This window comes from Orycteropus afer, unplaced genomic scaffold (assembly GCF_000298275.1).
Source record: "Orycteropus afer afer isolate SDZICR_OR568_19922 unplaced genomic scaffold, OryAfe1.0 scaffold00016, whole genome shotgun sequence".
In the NCBI taxonomy this organism is placed as follows: Eukaryota; Metazoa; Chordata; class Mammalia; order Tubulidentata; family Orycteropodidae; genus Orycteropus; species Orycteropus afer.
Window position 1 is genome coordinate 3723679 of NW_006921603.1, and position 25345 is coordinate 3749023.

The following is a 25345-nucleotide window of genomic DNA, read 5'->3' on the forward strand; positions in this document are numbered from 1 at the left end:
GCTCATTATCAAAGTTGGGTGGGCAGAAATTTCATGATAAATTGGCTACAGAAAGCTAACTAAATTCTTAATGAGTGAAATGGTTTGCATTTTGCTTGAGCCAAAAAAGATGTTTAAAAGCCATGTACCACTACACTCCCTGCTTAACATTCCTAAATTTCTTTATTCTTCATAGTTTTCTAATGAACAAATAATTAGTTTTCCTGAGTAAGATTATAAAAAAGTTAACCTTTCTACCAAAAGTATAAAGACAAAATGTAGACTCACAATACAAATATTTTACATAGTATTACAAGTGCAGGGATATTGACCACTGCTTCAATTATGATTGGCCCACCCCTTAAAAAGATTGCAACAAAGGATTCAATTGTCTAAAATACTCCGCAGTACAGTAATTAAATGCTTTAGCCCATACACATATCCCTCATCTTTCGTGTTGCTAGGGAACACATGAGCAAAATCTATCATTCGCACTTCTACTTCTGCAACCTCTTGGCAGCTGGTGGGAAGATGGTAAAAAACTTTTTCCAGTTTGGAAAGTACATTTCCATTTAGATGTTCCTGTGACATGCTTCTCCACCCATTGTCTGGCTCCATATTTTCAACTTTCAATGAAGTCTGACTGTGATGCTTTTTTGAATACATTTTTCTGTGCCGAGTATACATCTTTGACAAGCTTTTGCCTACTGAAGGCTCTATTTTTCCATTCATTGTAGAATTTAACACATGGAAGTTATTATTGTACTCCAGTACTTCTGTGTCTGACAGTTGTCCTTTGGACAAAAACTTTTCTGCCAAAGTTCTGTCATTTGATTTTGTAGTGGTTGGCTGAGATGAACCTTCATAAACAAACAGTAATGAACTTGCATAAAAGTTGAGCTGCTTCTGGCTTTCAAACCACTGCAGAATTTTCTCAATCTTCTGAATACTGGCAGCAACAGCATCTTTTCTTAAGCAGAACCCATTATGAAAAAACCTGGAGACGCCTATAAAAAGGAATATTTTTAGTTATAATGAAATTATAAAATAGCTGTAATTTGGGAAGTAAACACATTTTAGATACAATTTTCCAATTTTCTTCCATCATTGCTTATAGTTTAATGAGCAGAAAAGAATTCTAGTCATAAACAGAAATTTGGATCTCAGTTTTTCATGAAGATGCTTTTATTAAAAAACATTCAGATAACACTGATATAAACTGAAATACTCCTATTTAGACAAAAAAAGAAATTCATTACACATAGACTTGAAGTTTGTTTCTATATTTCTATATTCTGTTAAGGACTGTGATTTCAAGATTTGTTTCATTTGCTATAGTGAGGGATTTTATACTATTATTTATTTGGTACAATCACATTCAAGAACTAATCTACCCCCATCCATTGCTGGTGGGAATGTAGAACGGTACAGCCACTAGGGAAAAAAATGAGCAGTTCCTCAAAAAACTGAACACAGAATTATCTATCAAAACCAGCAATCCCAATTCCTGTTATATACACAGGAGTGAAAGCAAGAACACAAACAAAAACCTACACACCAATGCTCACTGAGGCATTTTTCACAATAGTCAAAAGGTGGAAACAACTGAAATGTCCATCATTTCGACAAACTGAATGGGTCGACAAACTACAATATATACATACAATGGAATACTACTCAGTCATAAAAACAATGAAGTCTTGATGCACACCATAAGATGGATGAACCTTAAAAACATCATGCTGAGTGAAATAAGTCAGTGGCAAAGAACAAATTTGTATGACCTCACTTATACAAAATCAGCAAATATATAGAAACCAAAGAATTATTAGTGGTTATCAGGGGCAGGAAGGAGGGGGAAAGGGGAAAATTTTGTTTCGGGGCATTGTTTTATGTCATGGTAGAATGATTTGGAAAAGGAGAGTAAGAATGATGGAGCAACTTGAAGAATATAATCATATTACTGAATTGTACATGTAGAAATTATTGATATGGCGTATGTTTTGTTATGAATATTCTCACCACACAAACATACACATACACACCCACAAGAACTAATCTAAAACCTAAAATGAAATTATAACCACTTCCAATGGTGGCAACAAGCCCATCATCAAAATGTCAAACCATACTCTATTAATTTCAATTTGGTCTCAATAATCTTGACAAATCAATGTTTTCTCAAAAATTAATTTCACTTTTATAAAATGGTACAACCATTGTGGAAAGCAGTATGGCGATTCCTTCAAAAGTTGGAAATACAAATACCATTTGACCCAGCCATCCCATTACTAGGTATATACCCTAAAGAAGTGAGAGCCATAACAAGAACAGATATATGCACGCCGATGTTCATCGCAGCACTATTTACAATAGCCAAAACTTGGAAACAACCTAGATGTCCAACAACTGAGGAATGGATAACCAAACTCTGGTACATTCACACAATGGAATACTATGCAACGCTAAAGAATAATGTAGAATCTGCAAAACACCGCATAACGTGGATGAACTTGGAGGACATTATGCTGAGCGAAATAAGTCAGTCACAAAAGGACAAATATTGTATTAGTCCGTTATTGTGAAAGTTAAGGAAAGGTTTATATATTGGAGGACATTTTCTTTGTTGGTTACCAGGGGTGGGAGGGAAGGGGAGGGAATGCTGTTAGATAGATAGAGATAAATATTGATTTGGGTGAAGAGAAGGGCAATGTACCAAATGTGAGTGACCAATATGGCAGCATTGAGGATGAGAAAGACAGAGAGAGTTACATGGGCAGTACAAACAACAAATATGAACCCCTTTGCAAATACAATACTGAGTTGTCAATGAAAGCAAACATGGGTATAGGGACGGATAGATGGGTGAACAAGCTAAACAATTACGTATGTCTAAATGGAGAGTGTATCCAAGATCATATACAGGGTTGGCAGACAATGGGCCTCTCAAAGAGTATGAAGGGATGGACACTGGGAGGAGGTAACTATGGGGAGGAAGTGGGAGGGGAGCTGCTGCATTGTAAATTTTGGTCAATGACATGAGACAAAATATATGTGAACTGCTGTATGAAAAGTGAATTTACTCTGTAAATCTTCACCCAAATCCTAATAAAAAAATAAATAAATTAAATTAAAAAAAAAAAATTAATTTCACTTTTAGAATTCAGTACTATTCCAAGCTGAGGGTGTTATTCAAATCAAGACTTTCAAGTGTTTCAACTTCCCAGATTATTAAGCCTCTTTTAGAATTATTTATTCCATTTTATCATATCTGCAAATTTGGGGTTATATATTATTTCATTTTCTGTTTTAAACAGCCTTCTCCCCACTTTGAAACAGAGACTTTTTTAAAGAATTAAAAAAAATGTATTTCGATTAAGACCAAGTTGTTAGCCTGGGAAAATATTTTAATACATAGCCAAACTGAGTATTACCTTGCTACTGGTTAAGTATGAAGATACAAAGGTGGCACCAGTAGTTTGCAATTGGCTGCTAACCTAAAGGTTCAAAACCTACCCAGTGCCTGTGCAGAAGAACTGCTTCTGTAAAACTTACAGTCAAAAAAACCCTATGGTGCAGTTCTACTCTGTAATCCATAGGGTTCATCATAAATTGGGGGCCAATTTGAAAGTAGCTAAACAACACAATTGTAACAAGGCAAACAGGATTGTTAAAGTCACAACTGTTATATTTATTTCTATATACCAAAAAAAAAAAAAAAAACCACCAAACTCATTGCCCTTGAGTCATTTCTGACTCATAGTGATGACCCCTCCTTGGGTTTCCAAGGCAGTATCACTACGGAAGTAGGTTGCCCAATCTTTCTTCCAAGGAGTGGCTGTGGGTTTGAACCACCACCCTTCTGGTTAGCCATCAAATGCCTTAGGCACTATGCCATCAGAGCTCCCTTTTTTCTATATATAAAATTAAAATTCTTCAAACTCTTTACACTATGTATAAGATCTTCCCAATCTAAGGTAAAGCTAAGATTAAACTCCTAATAGAATATTATTTTCTAGGAAATTTATTTTTACAAGACATCTTTACTTTTGTGATATTTTGGCAACATATATTCTAACAATTAATGTCATTTGATATTTCATTATGTAGCTCTAGAAACCTATAATATATATAGCTCAATTACAAACGGAAAGTTTCGATAAAATACATTACACACTACTACAAATATTTTCAAGTTTCTTATGTAACATGCAGTTTTAATATACTATGATCTATAATCTTTACTTGAAAAACTATTTTAAGACAACATCTAGTGCTTGGGCTAGATGGTTGGTTCACAAATGTTCACTATGTTTTTAAAAGTATAATAACAAAAAAGGAATAAATAAAAAGTAAAAGAGGCCCATTCATAGACCTATAGTTTTGGTATATCATGAATCAAGGACGATGAATACTCTGTGAACTTAAGGGCCATTTAAGACAAGGAAAAAAAAAAATTTCTTTACTATAAATTAAATCACTATCTTAAAGGAGAATTAACACTAAAATACCTTTAGAATTACTTTGATAACTATAGTGATGCAGTGCCTAAGGCATTTGACTGCTAACCAGAAGGTTGGCGGTTCAAACCCACCAGCTGCTCCACAGAAGGAAGATGGGGCAATCTACTTCTGTAAACATTTATCACCTCAGAAACTCAGTGGGGGTCTCTATGAGTTGGAATCAACTTGACGGCAGTGAGTTTTGTTTGGGTTTTTTATTCAATAATAAAAGCACTGAAACATGGTTTTTAATCCTTACCATCTTTTATAGTTTCTTTTGTTAAGCTTCTTCCATAGTGCTGGTTTTGTGTCTCATAGCTATCAGAATGAACATGATAAACCTGTCCAAAAAAATAAAAGCATTAAATATTAAAAAAATGAAAACACCTTGACCAAGTACTATTTATCTTAGAAATGCAAGAGTGGTTTGAGATGAAAAAATCTATTCATATAATTCATTCTAATAGCTCTAAGAAGAAGAAAAAAATCATACAGTCATATAATAGATGCCAAAAAGGCATTTAAAAATTTAACACCAACTACTAATGAAAATTCTTTTGTTAAGAAAAGATGGATTTTCCAGCATGACAAAAAAGCTATCTCAACCCACCAAATATCACCCTCAAGTTCAATGGGAAAGCAAGGGAGAGAGGCAAATTCATACTTTGCAAGTTGAAGTATAAATTAATAATCCTCTCTATCAGGGTTTCTCAACACTATAATAAAAGCTGCATAAGTCTTGGTTTTGGGGGTAGGGGGTTGTTCTGAGCATTATCGGATGTTAGCAGTATTCCTAGCCTTCACCCACTAGGTGTCAGTAATACCATCCCACCAGTGTGACAACCAAAAAATGCCTCCAGATATAGTCAAATATCCCCTGGTTGAAAACCACTGCTCTATTTCAAGCAAACCACCAATACCTATCAAAATTACAAATACATATAAGCCTCTGATTCTGCAACTCCCCTTTTAGGAACTTATCCCACAGGTACACCAGCACACAAGTGGAGTGTTAATCATTTGTAACCTCATTTGTAACAGCTAACACTGGAAATAAAGGACACATCAAAGGGAATTGGTTAAATTATGGTATAGCAATACTATACCACTGTGGTGCAGTAAATTATTTTGAAGGCTCTTCTAGCCATGGTCTTTGTGACTCCCCCCATATGAATGGGTGGAACTATGTAAATGTGAGGTGCTTTGTGGCCTAACAAGAGGACTGGACAGCTTGTTAGTAATGTAAATACAATACATGGCACCCTTGCGGGGGTGGGACTCCGTAAATAAAGTGTATGGAGTCCCAATGTGCAGACCAGTCAGTTTTGTCATTCCACTAGGCTTAAAATGAGTCATCCCAAAGGTGCAAAAGGGAGATCTCCTACCAGCAAGAAGGAAAAGCTGGGAAGGGAGCATCCTTGGGTCCTAGATCCCTATACTGATGATGGCACAGAGACGGCAGAAGTAGCGGCAACAGAATCAACAGATCAGCACGAGACAGAGTGGGCCTGCTGACCCACGGAACAAGAAAGCCAAGTGCCTTTGGGCAGGAGGCTTGCTGGCAGAGTGGGGTGCACCTGTCAGCAGAGCTGAAAGTGCTTTGTGACCCTTGCCTGAGCAGGGCAGACACTAGGCTGAGAGGCCAAAGGCCAAAGAGAGTTAAATCTACAGGCACAACCGAGGAGAAGCTGTCCTGATTGAAGAATCGTATCCTGAGCGTTCCTGTACCTGAACTGTAAACTATTACTTCCCTAATAAATCCTATGATCGTGAGTATTATCTGTGAGTTGTGTGAGGCCATTGCAAATGAATAATCGAACTCAGCAGAGAAGCAGAGGGCTGTGGAAGCAACGGTTGGTAAAAGAATTGGTAAAAAGGTTTGAGGATGGCAGCATGTCTGACCTAGAGGAATCAGCCTTGGGCTGTTGATGTTGTTCTTGATTCTGTCTCCCCTTCATTATGTTAGAGGAGGTCAGAGGATACTGCCCCTGTGTCCTTTCTGCAACCACTATGGAAAGATCTTCATGATATATTAAATAGAAAATAAACAAGATATGAAATAATTTATATTTACTTAGTAAACATAAATATAGGCTCTACAGTTAAAACAGGTTTTATGAAAAATGGAGATAAAAGAACACATATATGTAATATTTGTTTGCTTCCATTTAAACTATCTCTGGAAGGATATACTTTTTGGAGTACGAACCATATAATTATATATTATCTTCTCAAGAAAATTAATTATTTTTCTGAATTCCCAGGTGTATAGTGGAGCTGACAAGGGGCAAGGTTGTAGTCACTGCTTGGTCACAGCCAGGTACCCAGAGGGACCGAGTAGTTGAACCTGTGGGCTCGGGACCATAGTCACAGAGCACATCAAGCTCAATTGACATAACATACTACACAAAACATTGTTTCACCTCCTACTGTGGTGAGTAGCGACTGGGATCTTAAAAGCTTGCAAGCTGCCATTTAGATGCACCGATGGGTCTCTCCTCGTCCAAAGCCAAGAATAATGAAGAAAACCAAAAATTCATGGAAACAATTAGTCCTAGCGACTGGTACACCATTCGATCTGCAGCCTATACCACTATGAGACCAGAAGAACTAGATGGTGCCGGCTACTACTATCAACCACTTGGAAAAGGATCTATGTAAGAGATCCTGGATAGACAGGGAGAACAATGTGGAACAAAACTCAAAATCATTTGGAAAAAAAAGGGGGGCCACCAGGTTTGCTGATCCTTTAGAGCCTGGTGGAACCACTGAGACTATGGCCCCTAGCTGCTTTTCAGGTCTGGAATTGAACGCACACCTGTGGCTTCCAGCCAAACAAAATACAGGCATATGAGTTGAACATTTACCTCAGGTAGATACACTCCTTGGAGAGAACAAGCATGTGAGAAAGAAGGGCTGCTTATGCACAGGGAGACAGCTCAGGGGGCAGGAGTGCATGGAGGGATAGCCACAGAGAAGAGGTAACTATTGGGAAGAAGTAGGAGGGGAGATGTTGCATTGTGGTAAATTGTGGTCAGTGTCATGAGACAAAGTGTATGTGAACTACTGTATGTAAAGTGTATTTGCTCTGTAAATTTTCACCCAAATCACAATAAAAAGAAAAAAGAAAAGAAAATTAATTATTTTTAAAGAAAACAAAGCAATAAGATTATATTTATTTAAAAAATTGGTGTTTACAACTTTCAGTCTGAAATAGCTGATTACCATCTATTTCAAATGCTTCACTACATTGGAAATGTTCAAATACAACCATGTTCTTTTTAAATAAATAAATATTAACTTTTTATTATGATTTGGGTGAATGTTTACACAGAAAATTGGTTTTCCATTCAACAATTCATACACATTTTGTTTGGTGACATTCATTGCAAACCCTACAATGTAACAGCATTCTTTCCATTTCCTCCCTTGTTCACCATTTCCCTTTGTCCTTTCCTATTCCTTCCTGCCTTCTCAGCTTTATCCATGGGCAAATGCTGCCCTTTTGATCTCCTATGGGTCACTGTTCTAAGGACTGTGTACCTTACTTGCTTGGAGTTATTATTCACATTATACATCTATCATTTGGGAGCTCTGGTAGCATAGTGGCTACGGCACTTGACTGCTAACCAGAAGGCTAGCGGTTCAAATTCACCAGCCACTCCTTGGAAGGAAGATGGGGCAATCTACTTCCGTAGTGATACTGCCTCGGAAACCCAAGAAGGGGTCACTATGAGTCGCGTCCGACTCAACGGCAAACAACAACATCTATCATTTGGCTGAAACTTGAACCACAGTAGGCGTTCAGTTCCAGGCTTTGAAAGGTGTCTACAGGCTGTAGTCTTGGGGTTTCCAGCAGTCTCTATCAGACCAGGACACTTGGCCCTTCTATTATTTTGAGTTTTGTTTCACATTTTCTCCCATTCTATCCATGGACTCCTATTGTGATCCCTTTCAAAGTGGTCATCTATAAGCAGGCCCCATCTAGTTCTTATGGGCTCATGGCCGTGGAAGCTGGGGTTTACATGGTCCATTAGTCCATTGGACTAATTATCTCCTTGCATTTTTATTTTCTTTACTCTTCTTTGCTCTGGAGCAGGAGGGACCAAAGTTGCACCTTGGATGTCTGCTCACAAGCTTTTAAGACACTAATCACTACTCACCAAAGTAGGATGTACAACCATTTTCTTATACACACACACACACACAGCCTATTTAAGACAGACAATTCATCTTGAAAAATGTCACTACAAATAGAAGAATTACATTACAGGACAGACTATTTTTTGTAAGAAGAGTATATCCAAAATTTGTTAAAAACAAAACTCACGTACTTCATATGTGTAACTACTTTTAAAAGAAGATTCTCGAAATAGAATCACCATTCTATTATTGAGCTGAATTAAACTGCACATGTGAGAATTTAAATTTCACATACTGGCCAGAGCTAAATAGTTTCAGAGAAAGTCCTTTGTTGATATTCTTGTCTTCCTCTGTTTATCTACTTCACTAGCGAAAGCTGGAATGGAAAAAGATCTCAAAGTTTCTCCAGTCTCTGCACACCACTCAGACTTAGTAGCAAAGACATCTGTAAATCAAAAGTTACATTCTCACCTTAAAAACACACAAATATGAAACAAAGGTGTCTGCTTTTTTTTTTTTTTTTTTTTAATGGAAAAGAAACTGAGAGACGTGTGGGAGTGGAGAGCCAAGCAAACAAGCTCTAGCTCTTCCTAGGTCAATCTTCACACTATGAGTTATTTTATAATGTGAACTAATAATGCTAGGAGCAAATTTAAACATCTTCAGCAAAACACACTTTCTGTTAAGATCAATTTATGGGAAAGAGAAATCTGAAGTGTTGTTACTACCACCCACTATTATAAAGTAAAAAGGAATATAAAGAAAGAGACTGATTTTTAGAAATGTGATCAATAAAGAGAGACACATCTTTTACCCAAATAATTAGGAATCAGAGATTAGGAAAGGTTATTTCTCTGCAAAGAGTATTTCTCTGCCAGAAATTTGTTTCCAAATTATACCAGAACATCTAATAAATTATTTTGAATTATACTTAAATTCCTCGGTATTATATTTCAATTGCTTTTGGTAAACCAAAAAACCAAACTCACTGCCGTCAAGTCAGATCCGACTCATAGCAACCCCTCCTTGGGTTTCCGAGCCAGTATCACTAAGGAAGTAGATTGACCAATCTTCCTTCCAAGGAGTGGCTGGTGGCTTTGAACCGCCAGCATTCTGGTTAGCAGTCAAATGTCTTAGGCACTACACCACCAGAACTCCTAACAGATACATATGGACTTCCCTCAAGTCTATTACTTTAATATACACCTCCAGCCATACATGTATGTTGTTGTTGTTACGTGCTGTCAAGTCTGACCTGACTCATAGCAACCCCTCCTTGGGTTTCCGAGGCGATATCACTACGGAAGTAGATTGCCCAACCTTCCTTCTGAGGAGTGGCTGGTGGGTTTGAACCACCAGCCTTCTAGTTAGTAGTAAAATGCCTTAGGCACTACACCACCAGAGTTCCTCATCTATCTATCTATCTATCTATATATGTCATCAATTAACATGTGTAGTATATATATATATATATATATACACATACACACACATATTTATATATGTCATATATATATGTCAGCAACATGGGACACACGTATAGTATACTTCAATCACCTTACATAAAATCCTATTTTACAAACATGCTCTCTTTCTTCTTGTTCTTCTACCCATTATTTTCCTTTGCTGCCAGTTTAAAAACCCACCTTTTTTCAATGTCATCCTACATCCCTCTTGACCTTCTTGTTCCTACAGACTCTCTTTCTACCTTTATTACAATACTTATCTCAATAAATCTTGTTATTAAATCAATAATGAATCTTACTTCCTTATAATCAAAGATATAATAACATAACTGCCTAAAGTCATTTAAAATAAAGAACTCTTAAATCAACACAGAAATAGGCAAGTTATTTTATCTACCAAAACTCTTCTACTATTGGGTAAACATTAATATAAACATATTAAAGCTGGTATAACAACAACAACATATTTGGTTAACTTCACAGTCTATTCAGTGATATCAAAAGATATTTAAAGGAAGACTGTCCTTCTGGAGAGAACTTTTAAAGATCTGAAATATCAATTATTACACTATTCAAGTTTATCATGGTCTTCAAATCTGTTATGATAAAAAGCTCAATAAATTTACCATCTTCTACAAAAATGAGAAGTCCTCTGGATGGTACAAATGGTTAAACATTTGACTACTATCCATTAGGTTGGCAGTTCAAACATACCCAGAGGCACCTTGGAAGAAAAGCCTGGCAATTTGCTTCCAAAACGTCACGGCCTTAAAGCCCCGTGGAACAGTTTTATTCTGGACACACGGGGTCATGCACACAACAACAAAACAGAAATGAAGTATTTATAAAAAGTGATCCTAACACAACTCCTATTAAACCTCAAAATTTATCTCCCACTTCTAATATTCTCGAATTACATAATTATATCTATATTGAAAATATCCTTTTTCATTATTAATTCACATATCAATTATATTCTTTGTAACTATTACATCTAATTATAAACTGTTAAGTACTATATGAAGGAAGGCATAAGAACAAAATATTGAGGAATTCAAATGTATGGGGAACTCAAACTGATCTATAAATCCAATACAGTAACTACCAAAATCCCAGCTGGCTTAATGGCAGAAAATGACAAGTTAATTCAAAAATTCATGTAGACTCAGAACAGTCAAAACAATCTTGAAAAAGAACTAAGTTGGACAATCCAAAATTTCTGATTTGAAAACTTATTATATTTATTATTATAAAGCAGTAATAATCAAGACAGTATGGTGACAGATAGCACAAGGATACACATATAAATCAATGGAATAGAACTGTGAGCCCAGAAGGAAACTCACATTTATGGTCAATTGATTTTCAACAAAGGTGCTAAAGTAATTCAGTGGGGGAAAGAATAGTCTTTTCAACAATAGTGGTGGATAAACGATACCCACATGCAATAGAGTGAAGTGGACCCCTTGATAATACCATACATAAAAATCAACCTGAAAGGTACCATCTCTAAAACAACAAAACCCTTGGAAGAAAATACAGTAATAAACCTTTGCAACCTTGGGTCAGGCAATGGTTTCTTATACATGTCATCAAAAGCACAAGTGACAAAAGAAAAACAGATCAATTTGATTTCACCAAAATTAAAAACTTTTGTGCTTCAAAGGACACTATCAAGAAAGTGAAGAGATAACCCACAGAATGGGAAAACTATTTGAAAATCATAAGGGGCTGGCACCTAGAATACATGAAAAACTCTTAGGATTAAAATGGGCAAAAGATCTGAAGAATATTACTCCAAAGAAGATATACAAGTGGCCAATAAACAAATGAAAAGACATTTTTCTGGTTACCTAGTGCCACTCTGACAAAAATATATCACAAATGAGATGGCCTTAACAAACAGAAATTTATTCTCTTACAATTTGGAGGCTTTAAGTCCAAGTTCAAAGTAGCAGGCTCTAGGGGCTGTGTGAAAGCCCCTCGACCCTGGGCTTCAGCTCTGCCTCTTGCTCCCAGCCCACTGAAGCTAGAGGCTTTTCTTCACTCAGGCAGCTACTGGCTGCTGAAGCTAACAAGCCCAAGGTCGACAAATAAAATGGCACAGTCCTGATGTTACCAAACTGCACAGTAGGCCATTCATTCAAGTCTACTGTCAAATCCCAAGGTCGGCAGAGCATGGCAGCTGCTGAACAATGACATAGTTACATGCAAGGTCCAAGCGTGCCACAAGCTAGAGACCATTACCAAAGCTGCTTCTTATATATGGGAAGCAAACCACATACCCAAAGCAGCTACTCAGCTGCTTGTGGTAGATCCCACCATGGAGTTGATTACCAGTCTCACCATGGGGAATAACTACCACCAGCTGCCCAGCCACTCAACCAGGCCCAGCCAAGTTGAAACATAAACATAACACCACAGATATGTAATATCATTAGCCATTAACAAAAAAAAAAAAAAAGTCACTGCCACTGAGTTGATTCCAACTCAAAGCAACCCCCACTGGTGTTCCGAGGTAGTAAATCTTTATCTTTATGGAAGCACATTGCCCCATCTTCCTTCCATGGAGCAACTGGTAGGTTTAAACCCTCAACCCTCTGGTTAGCAGCCAAATGCCTTACCCCCACTATACCAGCAGAGCTCCTTTCATTAGCTATTAGAGAAATACAAATCAAAACTACAGTAAGATATCACTTCACATTCGCTTAGGATGGCATTAATAAAAGACCAAAACCAAACTCACTGCCATCGAGTCAATTCGACTCATAGTGACCCCTCCTTGAGTTTCCGAGGCAGCAGAAATAGATTGCCCAATCTTCTTTTCTGAGGAGTGGATGGTGGGTTTGAACCGCCAGCCTTCTGGTTAGCAGTCAAATGCCTTAGGCACTAGGCCACCAGAGCTCCCTTTAATAATAGATGTAAAATAAAAAGTGTGGACAAGAATGTGGAGAGACTGGAACCCTCATGCATTTCTGGTGGGAATGTAAAATGGTATAATGGCTGTGGGAAAGAACAATCTGGAAGTTTCTCAAAAGATTAACTGTTGAGTCATCATATGACCTAGCAATTCCACACCTAGATATATACCCAAGAGAAATGCATACTTATGTCTACACAAAAATTTACATAGGAATGTTCATAGCAGCATTATTGATGGCAGCCGAATGGTAGAAACAACTCAGATGTTCATCAACAGATGTCTCGGTCATCAAAATATGATATATCCATCAAATGGATTATTTAGCAACAAAAAGTAGTAGAGTACTGATACATTCTATAACATGCATGAACCTTGAAAATATGCTAAAAGAAACCAATCACAAAGACCATATATGATTCCATAGATATAGTGTGCATGTGTATATGTATATGATATATAAAAAAACCAAACTCACTGTCATTGACTCAATTCTGACTCATAGCAACCCCCTTTGGGTTTCCAAGGTGGTAGATCTTTACAGAAGTAGATTGCCAGTCTTCCTTTCATGGAGTGGCTGGTAGGTTTGAACCACCAACGTCCTGGTTAGCAGTCAAATGCTTTAGGCACTATGCCACCAGAACTCCTTTATATGATACATTATTTCATTTATATGAAATGTCTAGAATAGGCAAATACATAGGGACAGAAAGTAGATTAGTGGTAGATTAGTGGTCCTAGTAGCCTAGGACCAGAGAGACAAAGAATCTGGAAAATGGCTACTAATGGGACAAGGTTTCTTTCAGGAGTGAGGACAATGTTCTAAAAATCAGTATGGTATTGATTGTACAACTCTACGAGTGTACTAGAAGCAATGAATGGTACACTTTAAATGAGAGAGCTGAGTGGTATGTGAATTGTATCTCAAAAAGACTGTTACTTAAAAATCAAATCAACTCCCTCTAGTTGTCTGGGGAAGCAAGAAAGCCCAACAGCGGGAAACCCAGCAATGCCTTATTCATTTATCCTATATATGTATGCTGAGGGCAATGGAAACTCACTGGAGTTTTTAAATAGGGGAATGTCGTGATTTTAATATACACTTTACAGTGGTTGGGGAGCAGGAGGGCAGGGAAAATAATTTGAGAGATTAGTTAAAAGACTACAGTCTAGAGAAGGATAATGAATCTAGACTAGAGAAACAACCAAAGAGATTGACAGAAGTAAAATAGCTAAAGGGATTGACAGAAGTAAAGGGACTCAGATGGTGCCTGGATACCATTGCCAATCACTCTAAAAGGGATCACAATAGGAAGTTCTCATGAAAGTGGGCCAAAGGAACCTCAGCATACATGATGACCTTGAGACCAGTTAAATGATGTCTGTTCACCACTGCCAAGCACTTGAAAACGGATCAGAATTGGAGATCCTGGATAAAGCGGAAGAAAAATGTGGAACAAAACTCAAAATCATTAAAAAAACAACAAAAAAAGACCAGGTTTACTAGTCTGACAGAGACTGGTGAAACCACTGAGACTACACTCTCTAGTTACCCTTCAGGCCTGGAACTGAACCCACTCCTGTGGCTTAACTTCCAGCCAAACAACAGACAGGCCTACAAGGTGGACAGTTATTACACCAGGTAGGTATGCTCCTTAGAACAATCAACCATGGGAGAGCAGAAGGGCAGCATTTGCACAGGGAGATAGCTCCGAGGGCAGAAACGCATGGGAAAGGAGGACACAGGGAAAGGGTAACCACAGGGAGGAACTGGGAAGAAAGCTGTTACACTGTGGGGATTATAATCAATGCCATGAAACAAAATGTGTACGAACTATTGAATGGAAAACGAATTAGCTCTGTAAGTTTTCACCCAAACCACAATTTTAAAAATTAATTAAAAAACAAAACAAACAAAAAAAAAAAACAGAAGGGACTCGAGATGTTTGGGAATTATGATGCATAGAATTTGATGTCTTGCTCTGAAGGGTAGCAGTGATTATTAAGTTTCTACTTTATAAAAGTGAAGGTTTTATAATGCCATTTATTGAAATGGAGAATATTAGACATTTGTTGTTCTTGTTGTGGTTGTTGGTTTGCAAGGGAAATGGTCTGTGTCAATTTTTGATATACTGGGTTTGAGATGCCTTTAAGACTCCCCCCCAAGTAAAATGTCTAATAGGCTATTAGACAGATGAGGAGATCAAAGAAAAAGAAGAGGCTCACAAAATATATTTGTGAGTTACTGGTGAACCCATGAAAAGAGAGGCCATTGACTAGGAAGAAATAGAATGAAAAGAGAGAGAGACATTAAAATGGATCTGGAAAAGACTACAAAGTGGCCCTAGGAAAAAAACAGGAAAGTGTGGTATCATGGACAGAAAAAAAGAACATTTCAAAGAGGACATGGTCAGCATTGAAGGCTGCTAGTAAGTAAGAAAGTAAAAAGTGCTATTTGGATTTACTGACATGGAGACATCATTAGGACCCTGCGCAAGGAACCAATCTGTTGGCATGATGGAATGGGTTGAATATTGAGTGAAAGTGAGGAAATGGACATAAGTAATTTGGTTGTGAAAGGGAGGCAAATCATACCTGCACCTGGAGAACACAGCAGGCTACAAGGTGGAGTTTCGAGGTTTTGTTTTCTTTAAAAAGATTGAGAGTGATTTAAACATATTTATAATTTAACTAGTTTTAATTAAAATTAATTAGTTTTCCATTCAATAGTTCATACATATTTTGTTTCATGGCATTGATTATAATCCCCACAATGTAACAGCTTTCTTCCCATTTTCTCCCTGTGGTTACCTTTTCCCCGTGTCCTTCTTTCCTATGCATTTCTGCCCTTGGAGCTATCTCCCCTCTATATACATAGAAGAAAAAGATCTAGAAAAGAGAAATACAAGTTAAAAATACAAGAAAAAAAGAAACTCAATAGTGTAAAGTGCCTGAAGAAGTAGAGGAAATCAGATCTAGAGGACATCTGAATGTTCCGTATTTAGAGAAGAGATGGAAAATTCTTCAACGTGACAAAAAGAAATAAAAACTCTTAGCAGGAAATTAAGGCATTCTGTCTGACAGCTTTCATTTCTTCTGCAGTAGAAGGTAAAGTTGTCTGCTGAGATGCGAGGGGTAGTGGGAAGGTGAGAGATTAAAAACAATGGAGGTTTATATGGTTGCCCACTCAGATTCCTATGGGATGTCTTATTTTCTAATTTGTTTTTTAAATTATTCCATTACTCTTTCTATTTTTAGTATATACTCACATTTAGTTATCATTTTCTAAAATGAAATAACTACATGAACTATTTCCTTGCATTTGTTTACAATTAGAATACCAAATTCAATTGTGCTTTTATTACCATCATATTAACAATTCATTTACGTTTCCTGAATTAGCATTCTCAAAAGGAAGACCATATGTTTTCTTATATGATAAATTTGAAAACTATTATGCTTATACAGGTAAGCAATCATTTCTTATTTCACAAATTTTACCCCCATACATATTAAAGACACACCACTTGTTTAGAGGTTTTTATGACATTATTACTTCTTGACTGTGGCATACTGCTTACAAAGATGGCCTCAACAATTTTTCTCATCCTTCTGCATATTCCCACTTGTGTTGTGACTTTGCTAGCCTGTCCAGGAGAAGTGGTATCTATTTCTCCTTCATTTCAATCTGGGCTGCCCCTGTGATATACTTTGACCTACAGAATTCAATGAAAATGACAGCAAATGACTTCCTACCAGACTTCCAAGAAACCTTGCAGATTCCACTTTCAGTTCTTGGAATATAGCACTGCAACCTGAAGAGACCAGAGCTAGCTTTCTACAGTATAAGAGAGACCACATACAAAGAGGCCCAGTCAACCATCAACCCCAATCCCCACACAGGAGACTGAGATCATTTTAGCACATTTACCCCCAGTCAAGCCACCAGATGACTAAAGCCACATGAGAGACCCTAGGTAAAACCCAGCAGAAGTGCCCAGCTGAGTCTAGCCCAAATTGCCAACCCACAGATCCATAAGCACATGAAACCACTGTTATTTTAAATCACTAAGCTTTAGAGTTGTCTGTTATGCAACTAAGTTTGAAATAATGACCTAATTTCCATTTTCCCTATTTTAAAAATGTAGAAAAATGACGGACATATAAACTTAGTCCTTTTCTCATAAGAAACTATAAATAATATCATGTTTACTGTTAACATTTTTTGGCACTTACAGTTACTTAAAAAAAAAAAAAAGTCAGAGTCTTTAGGCACAGCTATTCTATCATCTATTCACTAAGCAGCTGCTATGTGCCAGACCATTCCAGATACTGACCACATGTAAAGGACAAAAGAGACAAAAATTACTCCCCTCATAGGGTTTACACACTGGGGAGTTATAGTTAAATCAATTCCATAATATACCATCTTCTGACATAAGGAGATTTTGGTATCTATAACTTTCAAGGGAAGAACAAGTAAAAAAAAGTGTATATATAAACACTCTTACCCTCATGCCAAGCACCAAGAACCCAATCTCTTCCATTAATGGGTACTTGCTGACCTGTTGCTGAATCTTCTCTGATGAGGCAAAAGGATCATAGCTTTTTCGCCCAATCTTTACATCCATTATACAGGGCTTATTAAATTTATGGGTTACATCTTCCAGTTTTAGGTATAAATCTGTTATTAAAGAAAAACCTTAATTAGTAATAGCACACATTTTACTACTAAAATAACTGCCAGAGGAAAACAAAATTCTAAAACAAAACAAAGTTACAACAAATCCAGATTCAAGAGTTATTATTATTCCATCTAAAAAAAAAAAACTGACCAACAAATTTATAACAAGTATAAACATCACAGAGAAACTCTGGCAGGAAGTAGATTAAGTACACTCAACCTTAAACAATGAGATGAAGCACACATAAGGTTACCAGGACATTAAAAAGATACCAAGGTTATTTCAAAAGCTGTCCCAGAATGTTTTCTTTTGAATGTACATGTGTTCTTATTCAATAGAATTTTGTCATCTATACTCCAGCAGATTTCTCAATAAAGTATTTTAATATTTTTCTTAAAATTGCATTCTTTGTTTAAAATTACTAACAGGGCACAAGAATTAGTCTCCATTTGCCTGGAATAATAGAGGAAGAAAGAGCAGGAATACAAGATATGGAATGTGTAGCTAACTCCCTCTGTGAGCAACTACCACCTGCCATGAGTCCAGAACAGCTATATGGCACCTGCAACCATTACTAAACATTTTGGTCAAGGAGTCTATACAATACTATTTATCAAAAGGGGAGAAATGCAGAACAGAATTTTAAATTCTTGCAGTCTCCAGACTTTCTGAAGCCATGGAGGCTGGATACACCCCTAACACTATTGCCCTGAAATAATCTTTAAACCTTAAACCAGAAATACCTCCTGAAGTCTTTTCTTCCTCCCTGAAGTCTTCTTAAAACCAAGTAAGTTTAGCTTAATTAGTTAAAAATGTCCACCTTGGACATTATGCTCTTATAAGAACTATCTAAATGGGATCAAATTGACAACAACTCAAAAGATTAGACAGAATTTCTAGGGGGCAGTGAGTTTATATTAATGGAGGAGGAACAACTCAGAAAAAGAAGGGGAGAAGGGCCGCAAACCTTGAAGAATGTAGTCAATGTCACTGAATTGTACATGAAGGAACTGCTGAACTGGTGTGTGTTTTGCTGTGCATATTCTCAACAATTGAAAAATAAATAAAGTAAAATTACTAACAGGAATAAATCCTCTCACAGAGTACATAAAGGAAGTACAGGCTGTCCGCAGCTTATGAATATCTGATTTACATACATCCAGTATTGAAGGAAGATGGGACAATCTACTTCCATAGTGATACTGCCTCAGAAACCCAAGGAGGGGTCACCATGAGTCAGGTCCGACTTGATGGCAAACAACAACAACAACAACAACAAAGTATTATGAACCAACCCCCATAAAGCGTATTATATTAAAAATTCAAGGTACATACAATGATTTGTAATAACAAACAACTGCTACTTTGTGACACCCATCAAAACATTATTATTATTGTATTATTATGTTAAAGATGTTTTTGTATATATGGAAATGTTTCTTATGCATAGAAAGGTACACTACATATTGTATACTAAGATAAACATTTAATTAACTAACATTAGATTTGAACCATTCCAGCTTACTTACAATTTCTACTTAAAGACAGATTTAGGAATTGAACTCTTTCATAATCCAGGCACTGCCTGCACAGGTTACTCCAAACCAAGCTCACTACCAATGAGTCGATTCCAACTCAAAGTGACCCCCCTTGGATTTCTGAGGCTGTAAATATTTACAAAAGTAAACTGCCTCATCTTTCCTCCACAGAGCAGCTGGTGGGTTTGGACTGCTGACCTTTTGGTTAGCAGCCAAATGTCTTACACTAGGCCACCAGAGCTCCTTGTTAGCAAACATAAATTACACATGCAAAAGAATGAAACTGGACCACTGCACCTCAAACTATATATAAAAATTAACTCAAAATGGATTAATGACTTAAATATAAGAGCTAAAACCATAAAACTCTTAGAAGAAAAGAGTAAATCTTCAGGATGCTGGATATGGCAATGGATTATAACATCCAAAGCACAAACAACAAAAGAAAAAATAGACCTATTGGACTCCATCAAAATTAAAAACTTCTGTGCATCAAAAGGAGCTCTGGCGGCATAGTGGTTAAGTTCTTGGCTGCTAACCAAAAGATCTGTGGTGCGAATACAGCAGGCACTCCGCAGGACAGAAATGTAGCAGTCTGCTTCTATAAAGATTATATTCTTAGAAACCTTATAGGGCAGTTACTCTCTGTCCTATGGGATCACTATGATTCATAATCAACTCACAACAGCAATAGGTTTGGTTTTAGGTTCTGTGCATCAAAGGCTATTAATTATCCAACTTCACATTCACTAGGATGACTAACTATATTTATCAGAAAAATGGAAAATAACAAGTATTGGCAAAGACAGAGAGAAACTGGAATCCTTATCTATTGGTGGTAAGAACAGAAAATGGTGTGACTGCTGTGGAAAACAGTTTAGCTATTGGCCTCCCACACCTCAGAGTTAAACATAGAATTCCTCAGAATTAAACGTAGACTTACCATATGACTTAGCAATTCTATTCCTAGGTATATACAAAAAAGAACTATAAGCAGAGACTCAAACAGATAGTTGTACAACAATGCTCACACCAGTATCATTCAGTTACAAAAGGTGGAAACTATGTCCCAGGTGTCCATCAACAAATGAGCAGAAGGACAAAATGTGGTATATATAAACAATGAAATGTTATGCCTCTATAATACAGAATGAAGCACTAATGCATGCTACCACATGGGTAATACTTAAAAACATTATGTTAAGTGAAATACACCAGACATAAATGGACAGATATTACATTATTCAATGTATATGAAATATCAAGAATAGACAAATTCATAGAGATAGAAGTAGATTTGAGGTTGCCATCGGGGAAATACAAAGTTACTGCTCCATGGATACAGAGTTTCAGTTTGGGGCACCGAGAAAGTTTTGAAAATAGTAGTGATAGTTACACAGCACTGTGAATGTAATTATTGTCAATGAAATGTATACTCTTAAAAATGGTTAAAATGGCAAATTTTATGTGGTATACAGTTTGCTACAATAAATTATTTTTAAAAAAGTAATCAATGCAAATGATGGCAATGTGAATATACAGTTGACACTTGAACAACATAGGCATTAGGATAGGACTACCAAACCTCTGTGCAGTCAAAAATCCATGTATAACTTTTAACTCCCCCAAAACGTAACAACTAATAGCTTTACCAATAACATAAAGTCAATTAACACAGTTCTTACCACACAGCCATACAAAGACATTCACCCACATATATGACAGATAAGTTTAGTAACTGTACAGCATGATGATTATTTACTATTCATAAAGTAGAAGTGGTTCATCATAAAGATCTTCATCCTTGTCATCTTCACATTGAGTAGGCTAAGGTAGAGGGATTGGTCATGCTGTCTCAAGGTGGCAGAGGTGGCAGAGGTGAAGAAGGCAGAAGGGGGAGACAGGAGAGGCAGGCACACTCAGTGTAACTTTACAGAAATATAATTTGTCTGACTTTTTGCTTTTCCTTTCTCTAAAAACGTTTCTACAAGGTACCAATCCTTCTTCTACTGTTTGCTTTAGTTTCAGTCCCCCTACAAAAGGGTCGAAAAAGAAGTCAAAAGCAGTCTTGAATAATCAGAAACCTTCTGCCAGCCTGTCTAATGTCAATTTGTTTTCTGGCACTGTTCTCCTACATCTTCCCCATAGTCTACCAGTGGTTCAGAAGCACCCTCTCCATCAAGATGTCTTCTGTTAATTCCTCTGGTGTGCTGTCTATTAGCTCTTGAATTTTTCCAAGATGTATTTCTTGGCAAAATCAGCACATAAGTGGACCCATGTAGTTTAAACCTGTGTTGTTCAGGGTCAACTGTATATTCCAGTCTTACCAGTTGCAAAGTGAAAACAAATACCTTGCTTTTTAGAACATACAAACCTGCCAAAATGCTTCTGGATTCCTGGATACATCTTCCCACAGAAAATTACTAAAAATGAAGATTCAAGTATAAAAGGCCCAGTTATCACACACTACAGCTAAACTAACTTGTAGTTTTAGCTTGAAAGTAAGGGTCCAGGTCCATGGAGAGAAGAAAGAACTAAAGAAAGAAATTCTTTTCCCTTCTACTAGGTGAAAGAATCTTTGTGACAACGTTCTAAATTAGACTGTTATTCATGTTTTAGTTACTGAATGTAATATAAGGCATTTATCTTTAAAACTTTATCTCAAAGACAAGGGAGGTTCTATCCTATTTTCTATCAATGTAACAAAGTTACAGAAGATACACATTTTCTTTGTATTAAATAAAAAGGTACCAGAGGAAAGAGAGGCCTTACCCTATAATGCTCTCCCACTTTCCCTATCTCACCAATACTAGCATAGTTATTAAATTACATCAAAGGAGACTGTGCTAAACCAAAAGTGAGAACAACCCTCTTAAGGCTTGAGAAAATGTTGAGTCCCCTCAAATAAGAGGCATAAATCTTCTCCTTCAAAGGATAAGAGATAAAGATAAAATGTAAATTTTAACCCTTCATAAAAGGAAGCTAGAGGGAAAGGTATTACTGTAGAGGACTAGGGGAGGTGATATATGGGAGTATAAAGACAGTAAGTGAACCTAGCAAACTATCCAATATCTATGTTTCAGCACAGGGACATTATTTTCTGTAACTGTCAATTTGGCAATGATTAAAAATAAACTGATTAGAGGTAGCAGAAACTAGAGTAGAGACTTGGTGAATCTGAATACAAAATCCCTATTTCTTCCTTCTCATCGTGGGAAGGATAAACAGAACTGCAAATTTTATATATAGTAGGAATACAATAAATGCTTGCTAAATAGATGAATGTTTGCCCTTCTTATTCCCACTGCCAGTGAGATTGGGACTTGACCTTCTCATACAATAATAAATTGAGTTATTCCCTCACTAATGTTAATCATCTAAGTAAACACGCCTAGTTATGGATTTTATTTGATATTAACTTCTACTGGCCAATTTACTTCCAGGTTCTTGATCTATTTTAGATGCTTGGATTTAGCAAATGACTGCTAGATTGATTACTAACCTACAGAGATAAAATGCCACCATGGAAATATCCAAACGAAAATAAGCTTATAAGACTGTAAAAAGGGAACCAGAGACATCAACTGCCAAATGAGGACAAATACAAACCAAAGAGGGAAAAACAGTGTAGTTATAGAACTTCTAAATGGCGAGGAACTCAACACAACTGGATATGGAAAGGACTGTTCTAAACTTGGGAGGAAAATGATAAATCACAGGGTAACTGCAAAGAAAAATAATAAACCTTGACATTTAAAAAAAAAAAAAAAGGAACAAACCCAAATATTTCACAAATACTAAAACAATAGCAACGAAAGTAATGCTAACATGAGTCATAAACAAAATGAGCTCACCACAGAAAATTATATGGAACAAATCAGCAACACCAGGAAAAAATGACAGCAGCAAATTGATACCTATCGATAATTACACTGAATTATCAATGGATTAAATGCACCACTCAAAAGATAGAGAGTTGCAGATTGGATAAGAAAACATGACTCATCGATATGCTGTCTACAAGAGACACACCTGAGAGACAAAGACAAAAATAGACTAAAAATCAAAGGTTGGAAAAAGATACATCAAGTAAATGGCAATCATAAAAGAGCAGGAATGGCAATATTAATTTCTGATAAAATTGACTTTAAGGCAAAAACCACCATAAGAGACAAGGAAGGACACTATATAATGATAAAAGGATCGAATGAATAAGAGGACACAACTTTAATAAAATCTATGCACCCAATGAAACAGCCCCAAAATGCATAAATCAGACTTCAACAGAATTGAAAAGACAAACAGATGACTCCACAGTAATAGCAGGAGATTTTAATCCACCATTTTCAATGAAAAATAGAACAACTGGAAAGAAACTTAACAAACACGCAGAAAAACTAAACAATACAATCCAACAACCTGACCCTATAGACATCTATGGAGCACTACATCCAAAAACAGCACAATATACATTCCTTTCCAGTGCACATGGAGCATTTTCCTGATCATACGTTAGGCCACAAAGCAAGCATCAATAAATTTAAAAACATTGAAATACTGCATAGCATCTTCTCAGATCATAATGCTATTAAAATTAGAAATCAACAAAAGGAAGACCAACAGAAAAAGAGCAAACACATGGAAAGTGAATAACAACCTCAAAAAAGACTAGGAAATAGAAGAAATAAAAAAATTAAATTAAAAAATTCCTTGAATCAAATGAGAATGAAAACACAACATACCAAAATCTTTGGGACACAGCAAAAGCAGTAATCAGCCAATTTATAGCAATCAATGCACACATCAAAAAAGAAGAAAGAGCCAAAATCAACAACTTAACCCAGCATCTTCAACAATGAGAAAAGGAGCAACAACAACAACAAAAACCTAAGAAGAAAAGAAATAATAAAGATTTGAGCAGAAATAAATGAAACAGAAAACAGAAAGACAATAGAAAAAATCAATAAGATTAGAACTTCATTTTTTAAAAGATTAATGAAACTGACAAACCACTGGCTAAGTTAACAAAGGAAAAGAGGAAGAGAATACAAATAACACAAATAAGAAATGAACTGGGCAATGTCACAGCAGAGCCAATTGAAATAAGAAGGATATTATCAGGATACTATAAAGAACCGTATTCCAACAAATCTGAAAATCTATAAGAAATGGACAGATGACTAGAAACGTATGACTTACCTAAACTAACACAGACTGAGGTGGGAAATTTGAACAGATGCATAATAAAAGAAGAAATTGAACAGGTCATTAAAAAACTACCAACAAAAAACGTTGTGGCCCAGACAGTCTCACTGGAGTATTCCACTAAATGTTCAGAGAACTGACACCAATCCTACTCAAACTATTTCAGAACACAGGAAAGGATGGAATCCTCCCAAATTCATTTTATGAAGCAAGCATAACCTTGATACCAAAACCAGGAAAAGACATCACTTACAAGGAAAACTATAGACCTGTATTCCTCTTGAATACAGATGCAAATATCTTCAACAAAATCCTAGCCAATAGACTCCAACAACATATCAAAAAAAACAAAAAAATTATGACCAAGTGGTGTTCACACCAGGTATGCAAGGATGGTTCAACATTAGAAAAACAATCCACAAAATCCATCACATATGTGATATCAAGGAAAAGAACCACATATATAAGTGATATAAAGGAAAAGAACCACATGATCATATTAATTGATACAGAAAAGGCATTTGATAAAATCCAACACCCATTCCTGATAGAAACTCTCAGGAAAATAGGAATAGAAGGGAATTTCCTCAACTTAATAAACAGCATATATGCAAAACCAACAGCCAACATTATTCCTAAGGGAGAGAGACTGAAACCATTCCTCTTGCAAAAGGGAACCAAACAAGGATACCCTCTATGACACTGTATTGGAAGTCCTAGCCAGGGTAATAAGACAAGAAAGAGAAATCAAAGGCATCCTAATTGGCAAGGAAAAAGTAAAACTATCCCTATTTGCTGATGATATAATCCTATATGAGCAGCATCACAATAAATGGAGAGAAGATTGAGGTTGTCAAAGAATTCACGTTGCTTGGTTCTACAATCGATGCCAACGGAAGGAGCAGTC

At 36.4% G+C, this 25345-nt stretch overlaps 1 protein-coding gene across 1 annotated transcript in view; it reads right to left on the reverse strand.

Moving 5' to 3' along the window:
• Positions 1 to 363: 363 nt before the first annotated feature.
• The window catches only part of IPMK (inositol polyphosphate multikinase), an 84028-nt gene continuing 59046 nt past the window's right edge, over positions 364 to 25345 (reverse strand). The window contains exons 4-6 of the mRNA XM_007958839.2: positions 17522 to 17694; positions 4741 to 4822; positions 364 to 986 (exon numbers count right to left, since the gene is read on the reverse strand). Coding sequence (XP_007957030.1) covers positions 364 to 986; positions 4741 to 4822; positions 17522 to 17694 — 878 coding nt within the window. The remainder of the gene's footprint in view (positions 987 to 4740; positions 4823 to 17521; positions 17695 to 25345) is intronic.